Genomic DNA, 11,251 nt, shown 5'->3' on the forward strand with positions numbered 1-11,251 from the left:
ATGTTGTTGTTTTTTTCATATACTGAAGACACAAGTCCTAACATGGCCTAGTCCTAACATGGAACCCTAAAAATTCAACACTCGTTGGAACCTGGATTGTGAAGATGGAGGGAAAAGAGGAGAAAAGCAAAAACATATCTGCCACATAAAGACATCACAATGAATTGTTGAAATGAGTGAGAATCAAAACGATCCTTTTTTTTTTTTAAATATGACTCAGTGGCTGCATCCCAGAAGTACTCTCCTCTGCACATTAACGATTTATCTCCTTTTATAAGGCAATTTAGTCATCACTCGGGGTTGCTATGGCGACGGCAGGTTTACTCAGAGACAACTAAAATGACCTTATGCAAAAAGTCGCTCGCTGTTTGGGACCAAATTGGCGTGCGCGGCGAGGTTAATCCCTGCGCTTCTTCTGCCGGGTACAAATGAAAACTTGTTCATATCAATGTAAAACATCTGTGGGCTGTTTACTGCATAGGCAACATGAGCTAAGAGGAGGAGGTGGAGGGAGTTTAGGATGGGGGGGGGGGGGTGAAGCTCAGTGCCGCATAATAGCCTCTTGTTTTGATTGCTAATGCAGAATTCGCAGCGGTTTTCCAGCTTTAAGGTCGGGAACGATAGAAAGGAAAATGAAGGTAACGCAATATTGTTTTACAGCAAATCTCATTATTGTCAGAGATTCCACACGGGGAAAGCTTTGATGAGCCTCGCCGCCTGGCTGCTCTGAATCATATTTGTCTAATAAACGCTTGGCCGCTTGCAGCTGTCGACACAGAGACGAGAAAAATAGAAAGAGAGAGAGAGAGAGAGTGAGTCATGTGTTACTCATTTCGAGTGCAATTTCTCACAATGCAAATGTCTGACATGTGTGACTGCATGCACCCGGCCCGGCGTTTTGGGAACAAGCGCATGGGGAATGTGTGCGCGCTTATTGGGGCACCTGCTTCACTTTTGACCCCAGCAACTATTAAGAAAAAAAAAAAAAAGTCAAAACACTCATTGAAAACTATTTGGTGTGGTTGGCCCTCATGTTCAAGAAAGCAAAAAAGAGAGAGAGAGAAAGAAAGAAGGCACATTTTTGGAAAATGTGACTTGTGCTCACCCCAAAATAAACAGGCACTTGGGATCGATCCACTTGGAACCTGAGCTTTTTTTGTCTGGAACATCCGTGGGAGGTTACGCCACTTCATTGCGTGGTGTTGAGCGCCCCCTGTTGGGACAACAAGACAGTACATCATCATCCGCCTCTTCACACAGAAACTGATCTTTTTTCCACTATTGTTGCCACCGACTCTCTTTGTACTAACGTAGCACAGAACAGAGAGAGAAACATAAATTAGCATGATGATGATGGACATATTGGAACAAAGACAGGAAAAGTCTGCCTGCCCTCCGAGGTCACGGGCCGGCCTGTGGCTTCCCCTCACCACCATTGGCAGCCTGGCTGGGCCCGCTCATTTCAATACAAGTCAGCATGAGCATTGTGCCTTGTGCGCCCCTGGGTGGACTTTGCGTAGCGAGTGACTTCCTGCATAAACGAGATAATGAGATATGTGATTAAAATGACTCAGAAGGTTTTAATGTGACTGCTGAGACAATGTAAGGGCTGATTTGTTCATGCAAACTAAACGAGAATATTATTTGAAAATACAGGCACACGTAACCAATTTCATGTCTTGTCGTGTAAATGAGGAAATGACATAACACGCAGTAGAAGCAGGTCGTTTTCATGCTGCACGGTATAAACTGAGAGAATCACACTGGCTCCCTCTAGTGGTATGCACAAGAATTACTGCCTAAATAACCCTTGAGCATAATGTAATGTTTTTTTCCTACAGTACAGTGTATAAATTAAAATTGTGCTAGATGTTACGATGGCTTTCAATAATATTAAATACGCACTACTTAGAAATGACAGCCTGCTACGTTTTAATGCTGGTCATGATGTTGGTAGCAAAGTATTTTTTAGATGGCACTTGATGTAAAATACTTGACATCCAATACATTATTCTATTTCAATTATTCCTGAAGGTAGCTGTATGAAAAATATGACAGCACGCATGCATGTATTTTGTCTATATTTAAAGTTGCATTTTTTTGTCGTGCATCTGGTTAGAATGTGCGTGGCCGCCTAGTAGCATTGATGACACCTTGTGGTCCCCTCCAGCATTTAAGTGGCCCATCATAGTGATGACTGAAGCATTACAGTTGCTGCTGCAGCATTTACACAGTAGAATGCAGAAATCTTTGGCGCCATCTTGTGGACGCCACCCTTTAGCAAACGGAGTCCCTAAACTGCCATTTATGAATAATTAAATCCTAAACATCAACTCGGCAAGTTTTTATTCTAAAGCGAGTGGATTCGTGCAGCAGCCCCCATTCTCACTCCCACTCGGGGGTGGAGCTTCAGCTTTGAGCCCACTTTTCTTTTCTTTTTTTTGCGTGTGTGCGAGTGCCACAAACTTCATCGTGCATGTCGAGTTTGTCAGTCAGGAGTGTGCACGGTACCGGCTCGAGGAGGGGGGAAGGAAAAAGATGATGCTGAGCGTGTTGAAGTTTACGTGCGCCATTGTGACCAGGGCGCTCTTTCTCTTCGTGTCGCTGGCGGGTGTGTGGCGGGTGACGTGGGTGAAGGGGGACAACATTTTCTGGCTGCTCACGCTGCTCTTCGTGCCGCTGCTGCTGGAGATGATCGTCACGCTGAAGAGGAGAAAAGGTCAAGATTACAAATGGTAAAAAAGAAGCGCATTCGAGGCACTTTTTCTATTCTCACTTCAAACTTCTGTCAGGCTGCTGCTATTGTTTAACGGGACAATGAGGACAGGGTGGTCCCCCCTGTCCTGAAATTGGGGGGGGAGGCTATCAAGCATGATGTTGAGAAACAGGACATGAACACGGATGTTTATTTAAAAATATAAAATTAGGCCGGGAGCTTTTCTAGGATCAGAGTTCCTGGCCAGCCGAGATAAATTTCAGTTTTGTACATTTTTATTAAGAAATTTCGCTCCCACATTTCTGAAAGACAAGCAGAACCCTTTTGAGAAATGTAAAGCTTCAAATCAGTTGAGCTACAGCAGAAGAGAAATGGATTGGATGTATGTAAGCCTTCTAATTTCTGGGGCAAGGCGACTCGTTAGGATGGCGTAGAAGCTCTACGGAAGGGATTGGGTGGAACAAACTACTTTTCAAGCTGCTGTGACTTCCTCTGACATCCACATATATGCAGGAAGAAGCCTTGCAGGAACTCAGTCTATTTGTTCAGTAAACATACCCAAAAAGTAAGAGATGAAATATTTGGATGCCAAAAATAGACACTTGTAGCTGAACGAGGAAAGCAAAATATTAGGAACAGGAGAAGAGAACTTGAAGGACATTTTCCTGTAGCAATTTCTCCTGAGCTATTCCAAGACAGGATGAACAAAACGCTTTATTTTGATCCTCGGCAACACTGAATGAGACCTTGAATTTGCTTGACTGTATCTGCAACAAATCCTAAGAAAGCAACTTTGAAAGGATCTCAAATGGTGGCTGAAGGTTTATTTGCATGACATCATCTGTTCCCGCTGTGCCTTCTCATGGACTTTTTGCATACTCTCTTTCAGGTTTTCCCCTCCCATCTTTCTCTTTCTGATCAGTATCATCCCCTCCATTTGGATCCTGGAGCTCCACTACCAGCAGGACAAAGCTGGCGACCCTCAGGTGAAGATCTCACAATTACTTTGTTTGACATCAGCTTTCAGATGGGATAAAATATCTTGTAGTATTTTAATTGAGTCTTTGACTACTTTTAGGTTTCTAAGTGCAATGCCAATAAAAATGCTGCTAACTGTATTTGCTACAAGATGTACTTTAGGAAGGTCTTAATGGAGAATATGCCCTGTCGCAGTGCAAGAAGCTCGACTCGTGGGAGAACGTGAAACGAGTGATCACCCTGAACGAGACCACGGGGGAAAACCTCACGTACCAGAACTACCTTGAGGTAAAGAGGACTTCACGATCGTATTTTATTAACCTGCAGAGTTGTGCTGTGCAATGAGTGGTCAAGATTATTTTTTGGAGGGGGGGAAACTACTCAGCAATGTCAGGATGCAGAGGAGTGACGGTAGCCCAAAATAAAGCCGATTGATCATGAGACTCTTTAGTAAATGATTGGTGTCATGAGTCAGTATTGTGTTCCCCAAAAAGTTATGTGCACCCATTCATTTTTTGAATCATTTCAAATTTTGGCATTTTGTTAACCACACTGACCATATACTGTGGATTTCAATTTGCCGTACGTTTACACCATCAGAAATAAGAGAACAAAGTTTGTTTACAAGCTGGTAAAGTGACGTTTCAAAAGACTCAAGTCTCTTGACCCATAAAAGCAGAATGCTGGACTAAGAGTGCCGAAGCAGCCACCTTTTGGTCCCGAAGCCAAGTTCTTTGAGCCAAGACCTTCCCGACTGAGCCACTGCCACCCCCAACTTTGTGTCAGACTAACACACAGTCAACAACATGCTGACACATCATCAGTCCTGAGTCCAAAGAAAGAACAAATACAGCCAAATCTTTAGCTAATTACACAGTCACTGACTTGACACGAGATCGAGGAGCATTGAAGTTTTAGAATCTCAGACAAATTGGGTTCGCAGTGTGGAGAGAATAAACACACGAGGAACATTGCACAAAGATGCGAGTGTTGACGTAATCCATGCAGCAGCAGACGTCTCAAAGTCGCAGGCGCAACCGACTGGGGGTGAGACAAAGAGCCTTCTCAAAAGCATTGGCCGGAATCCGTTGGGAAAAGTCAGGAAAGGTTGAACGCCGCAATTAAGCCACTAGTGGACAGAAAGTGCAATATTATACACCAGAGCATGCTGTTAAACAAAAGATTTCTTGTACTGTATCTGAAGACAAAAATCCAAATTTTGTGTGGTCTTAGAAGCGATCCCTAGAGAACTCCACAAAGAAAACAATCCTGTCAGATAAATGTATCCGCTTTTGTTTTATTAGCCTAGATAATAAAATTGATACTGCAACACGGGAACATTTTAAAAGTAAATATTGGAGCAATTGCGAGATTGCCACTACACCCATGTACCCAGTGAGTCATGGATACACCTCAGAAAGCTTTTATCCCCAAAAAGAAACCATATGTTTGGTCCCTTTTTGTTTTCAGGGTGGGGGTAGGCTTCAATAACATCCAGCAGAGTCTCGTAACAGCGCACAAACCCAGTTAGCTGCGTTCTACAACAGTCCGAGCCAAGCGTAAACACATCCAGATGTCTATTAACGAAGAAATAACTTTTTTTTCCCTCTTATCAATCCTGGGTTTTTCAGAACATCAACCAGGCGTTGTGCTCCAATGAGTGGATCCTCGCTCTTCATCAGATCCTGCTTATTCTCCTCATCGTGGGAAAGTGGCTCCTGCCCCTGGGGGGCGGCGTCACCAGGGACGAACTCTCCCAGCTCCTTCTGATCTTCGTCGGAACGGCGGCGGACATCCTTGAATTCACGAGTGAGACGCTGTCAGATGTCAAGTGGGTGGCTCTTATCATGTTTGCTCAGCGGGCCTACGCTGGTGCTTTGCTGCCTATCAGTACAAGTACAATTGAAAATGACCAGCACCAAGTACCAAAAGACAAATTCCTCACTGTGTGTTGTCTTTTCCAGAGAGAACAGTCCTCAGTTGGTCTATATCATCTTAGCTGTATGGACGTGGAGCATGTTGCAGTTTCCTTTACATTTGGCTGGTGAGTAAACAACAACAAAAATGTCGTTCTAATAACACAGACATCGACGCTCCTTTCACATTGAGCTGGTGCCGGTGTCGGGTGGGCACTGCAGTTGATGCCAGTCCCGGGTTTGAGTCAACTTGCAGATCTTCAAAGAGCAGTTTGGTTTCTCACTGGGAGAGAACCAAACCAGAGCTCAGTCATGAGGTCACCAATTTAACACCCGTACGTCACTGTATGTGCCTCTGTCTACAAAGTGGCGCACGACTAGTGTTTGTTGGCACCTTGCCGTAAAGTGGCAGTTGAATGTTTGCACCAAGGACCTGCGGTCACTGCCCCCACCGCTGATGACATAAGGACAAAGTTGAAAACCAGCGCTCATTTTATCCCTCGCGCTGAGTCCGAATGCAAAACATTTATGGTTGTTTAGCTCCATACTCATCACATAAAAAGAAAAGTCAGAATCATCCGAAAGCAGAGACAGGTGATTTTTGAATAAATAAATAAATAAATAAATAAATAAATAAATAAATAAATAAATAAATAAATAAATAAATAAATAAATAAATAAATAAATAAATAAATAAATAAATAAATAAATAAATAAATAAATAAATAAATAAATAAATAAATAAATAAATAAAATTCATCTTGACTTGCTGTTAATAATGCAGAACGGCCATTGTCATCGGCCATTTTGCCATCTGCTGTCGAGTGAAAATGACATCACAGTTGCCGGGTCTCAGGTCTCAACCAATCAGGGCTAAGCTTCAGAAAACTTTAATTCATATTCCACAAACGAAGCATTCATCAGAACACTGTGCGGGCCGCACAGAACATTTTACGACACAGAAAATTTGGAGCTGACTTCCCCTTTTCGAAAGAAAAGTAGACCATGATCAAAAGCAGCAAAATGTCATGAAACAAATAGTAAAGTGAAACATTGTCATGATCTAAGATGCTTTTAATAATGTGCTTTCAAGGGAGCTTCGATCCTAATATTTATGTGTCGCTTTAGAGCTCTTAGACGAAACACTTAATGGTGCTCTTTGTGTTGTTTATCTCATGTCCTACTTGTTAGGGTGCGGCTTTTGTGTTTGTGCAGCTTGTTAACACAGAAAACGTCGTTACATACGTATGTGGAACATGTTTATAAACACGCTTCGGTGCTTCACCTTTGAATGCACAGCAAATAGTTAGGTTTATGAAAATTCCCTCTTCATACCAGCTGGGCGGCGTTTTCATGAGCGAATTTGCAAAGTGGTGATAATGGATAAATTGGATATTTACACTTTAATGATTTCCAACATAAGTGTTGTTCGAGCTAGCAACCATTAAAAAGGCACTTTTGAGTTTCACGAGGCCATTAACAGGAAAAAAAGCTCCTGGGCTCATATCTTCAGATCAGAATCTCGCCTTTTTTGAATTGGGAATCAAATCTGATGCTTATTTGATATCAAGTGAGTAAACTCAAGGTTGGATGTACCCAATGTAAACTTTAAAGCATCAAAATAAACAATCTGATGATGTAGAGTAAAAAGGCTCACTCACTTGAGGTGCTGTCCATCCGCCTCATAGTTCAGAGGTTGAGGGTTGAAATCCGGGATACGGCCTTCCTTCTGTGGAGTTCTCTTTCTACCAGTGTGGATTTTAGTCTGCTTCTCCTGTTCCCTCCTACATTCCAAAAACCAAATGGCCATGTTAAGTTAATTGAGTAGTGTTTGGCTGTATTTAATAAAAGATGAGATTGACCTACTCAATGACAATATTACACGAAAGCACTATGCTGTATTTGTACTGCCCTCTGGTGGCGAAAACTGCTAACATTTAAAACACTTTTCTTGCTTGTTTCCAACAGTGGTGAACTCCAAGTCAGACTCGGTGGACGAGCAGGATGTACGAGAGGTTTCCCTTCTGACCAAACACAGCACGGACATCTGGAGTATTGTGGAGGCCTTGTTTATCCAGGACGGCCCCTTCCTGATGGTGCGACTCACTGTCATGACCTTCTTCGACGTCTTCCACCAAATGCTGGTCTTCTTCGCCATCAAGAACTTCCTGGTGGTCATTTTGAACGTGTACAGGCTGGCCGTCATCTGCCAGGACTTCAGACCTTCTCGGCGTGGCAGTGGCCTGGGCACTACCATCCCGTAATTAGGTGGAATCAAATCTCCAGGGCAAAAGGGAAACCAAGTGATTCTTGACTGTATTGATTGCACGGTAATACTTTTGCTTTGTCTTCATTAGTCCCTCAAAGTCACTTCCCCAGAAACTCTTTTAAACCATGTCCCTGCACTTGACGCCACATTCAATCTCCATGCTTAATCCTTCTGTTGCTAAAGTTAAAGTCCCAATGATCGTCACACACACATCTGGGTGTGGTGAATTTTGTCCTCTGCATTTTACCCATCCCCATGTGATTCTGATCCATCCCCTGGGGGAGAGGGGAGCAGTGAGCAGCAGCGGTGCCGCGCTCGGGAATCATTTGGAGATCTAACCCCCCAATTTCAACCGTTAATGCTGAGTGCCTAGCAGGGAGGCAATGGGTCCCATTTTTATAGTCTTTGGTATGACCCGGACGGGGTTTGAACCCACAACCTTCCAGTCTCAGGGCGGACACTCTACCACTAGGCCACTGAGCTGGTTGTACAGATTGATAAATTCTCATCAAGGATTGGACTGGAGTAACCGGTGGTGCTAAAACTGAAGACACCAGCAGACCAACTGGAAAAGAGGAAGCGGGACAGGAAAAAAAAGGAGTGTCTGTTGGTTTCTGGATCCTTCTGAAAGTGTGTCAGCACAACAGAAAAAGCGAAATAAAAATAGTCGTCAAGCCCTGATAAGATAAGACTTTCTGTTCCAATTCTTGCAGTCTGAGCATGAAGGTTCGAAGACATGGGAAAGCGTCTTGTCAGTGCTGACGGCATTGGGAGATTGGACCAAGCGTTTGAACTCAGTCAGGAAGGTGAAACAGATCATACTCACGCGTAAACACCGGTTAATTAAAGTATTTCATCTAATGCTGACTCAGATGGTTCATTCCTGTTTTTAGCAAGACAGTAACACAATTGTCAAGCATTGGTTGTTTTTATATCTGCTATAAAAAGACAAATAGCACAATAAAAATCTCCTGAAAGTGATTCATAGTAGATCATCTACTCCATTTATTCTGAGAAAAAAAAAGTACATTCATTTCATTCCATTTGTGTTATTCTTTGAAAAAACACAAGCTTTAATTGTTGTTGTTTTAACTTTGAATGAGCAAAATTTGAGTCTTACTGTTATGACAGTAATTGTTATGATTGTACATGAGTCCTTCCAGCATGACATGTTTTTTTTTATTTGAATCAACAGTTGGATTAACGTCAATGTCCTGCTGATATTTACTTAAAATAGGACATCTCACATACAGTATCTGACAAAAGTGAGTACACCTCTCTCCTTTCTGCAATGTTTTAATTATATCTTCTCATGGGACAACACTGAAGTCCATCTTTTTTAGAAGAGGCTTTTTCCTGGGACGACAGCCATGCAGACCAATTGAATGCAGTGTGCGGCGTATGGTGTGATTACTGACAGACTGACCCCTCACCCCTTCAACCTCTACACCAATGCTGGCAGCACTCTTACGCCTGTTTTCCAAAGCCAACCTCTGAATATGACGCTGAGCACGCGCACTCAACTTCTTTGGTCGACCATGGCGATGCCTGTTTTGAACTGAACCTGTCCTCTAAAACCACTGTATGGTCTTAGCCACTGTGCTACAGCTCAGTTTCAGGGTGTTGGGAATCTTCTTATAGCCTAGGCCAGGGGTGTCAAGCTCAGTTTTTTCACGGGCTGCATTGTAGTCATAGCTTCTTTCGGAGGGCCATTATGACTGTCAACCCAAATATATGTATGAGCACCTCATATTATATACAGTAAAAGCTACAAAACTGACAAAAAACAAAAAAAAAGGTATTAAAAGTGAAGACAGTTTGCAATTCTAGTAATGACAGACGAATTTGATGCACAATTCTCCGCGGGCCACATAAAATGATGTGGCAGGCCGTATCTGGCCCCCGGGCCTTGAGTTTGACACCTGTGGGCTAGGCCATCTATATGTAGAGCAATATTTTTTTTTTTAGATCCTCAGAGAATTCTTTGCCATAAGGTGCCATGTTGAACTTTCTGTGACCAGTATGAGAGTGAAAATACATATCGTAATTTTCGGACTATAAATCGCACCGGAGTATAAGTCGCACCAGCCATAAAATGCCCAAAAAAGTGAAAAAGAACATATATATATATATATATATATATATGTAAGTCGCTCCTGAGTATAAATCGCTCCCCCACCCAAACTATGAAAAAACCCGCGATTTATAGTCCGAAAATTACGGTAATTTAATACACCTAATCCCCAATTACACCTAACACCTTGTTACACTAACTAGTCGCATTACACAGGGAGGAAAAATGCCTAATTGGTCCCAATTTTGGCTTAATTTTGAGATTTTCAGTTGGGGTGTATTCACTTTTGTTGCCAGCATTTTACACATTCATCGTTCTATTTTGAGTTACTTTGAAGTAACAATACATTTACTTTGCTAGCCAAACTCTACAGTGACTACTTAACATTGGATCAAAATGTCATTTCTTCAGTGTTGTCCCATGAGAAGATATAATTAAAACATTGCTGAAATGAGAGGGATGTACTCACTTTTGTCAGATACTGTATTACGTCAGTGTCAGTTCCAGTACAAAAACAGACAAATATCGCCTCACTGTGGACGTTAGGGTAGAAACACATAATCTGCTCTTTAGAATAGGGAGCCAATACCTCACAGTTTTATGAGCACATAATTACATTGTATACACTATACAAGACAATTTGGTAACTTAACGTTGCTAAAAAACAAACAAAAGAAAAAAACGTTAATACATACTGTGGCAAGCTCATGCTGTTGGCGACCATCCCAAGTGACAAAAGCCTTGACTTTTAAACTCTGACCTCAAATACCCGCCAAAATGCCATCAGAGGGTCCCCGTCAAGAAAACTGTAATACTGATCATTATTATTTTTTTGTTACTAAAAAGTAAAGATACGAAATAATTGTATTGGATCCTGAAGATTAAATTTAATTAAAAACAATCGATGGTAGCAGGTAATAGACCTCCAAGAATGCACCACGACAGCTGCAACGTTATGATGACCCTTCGTGAACGTGAAACAATTCATTGGCTTCTACTCATTAAATGGTTCCCTTAACAGTCTCATTGAGGCTATTTGGCACGAGGTGATGAGATACCGGTTACTCTTGTTGCCAAGGCAACCACGGAAATATACACACCGCAGATACTACATGTCCCAGAATGCACCAGTGGCTTCTTGTTATCGCAAGAATTTTCAAAACGCGACATTAGTACGATTTATTTAAATATGTGGCCTCTTTGGAAAGTCAAATTCTTAAATTTAATGGCACTTTTCCTTAATCCCTTACTTTTGTCTGATGACGTCATAAAGTCAAACCCACGGTTACTGACGGTCT

The 11,251-nt window shown here is 42.2% G+C and overlaps 1 protein-coding gene across 1 annotated transcript; it reads left to right on the forward strand.

Moving 5' to 3' along the window:
- The first annotated feature begins 2,426 nt into the window (after positions 1-2,426).
- On the forward strand, positions 2,427-8,860 carry LOC133158710 (transmembrane protein 26-like). Its single transcript, XM_061286084.1, has 6 exons — positions 2,427-2,735; positions 3,606-3,702; positions 3,890-3,982; positions 5,326-5,525; positions 5,659-5,738; positions 7,579-8,860. Exons 1-6 carry the CDS (start codon positions 2,539-2,541, stop codon positions 7,872-7,874), a joined length of 963 nt encoding a protein of 320 aa, XP_061142068.1. The 5' UTR covers positions 2,427-2,538; the 3' UTR covers positions 7,875-8,860.
- The last annotated feature ends 2,391 nt before the right edge of the window (positions 8,861-11,251 follow it).

Source organism: Syngnathus typhle, linkage group LG8, assembly GCF_033458585.1.
Source record: "Syngnathus typhle isolate RoL2023-S1 ecotype Sweden linkage group LG8, RoL_Styp_1.0, whole genome shotgun sequence".
Classification (NCBI taxonomy): domain Eukaryota; kingdom Metazoa; phylum Chordata; class Actinopteri; order Syngnathiformes; family Syngnathidae; genus Syngnathus; species Syngnathus typhle.

What these genes read in the sequence shown, in the direction of transcription:
- LOC133158710 (XM_061286084.1), top strand. Translation starts at nt 2,539, where the DNA reads ATGATGCTGAGCGTGTTGAAGTTTACGTGCGCCATTGTGACCAGGGCG. An exon ending in AAAGGTCAAGATTACAAATG is followed by an intron (nt 2,736 to 3,605) that starts GTAAAAAAGAAG and finishes ACTCTCTTTCAG; the next exon opens with GTTTTCCCCTCCCATCTTTC. An exon ending in ACAAAGCTGGCGACCCTCAG is followed by an intron (nt 3,703 to 3,889) that starts GTGAAGATCTCA and finishes GCCCTGTCGCAG; the next exon opens with TGCAAGAAGCTCGACTCGTG.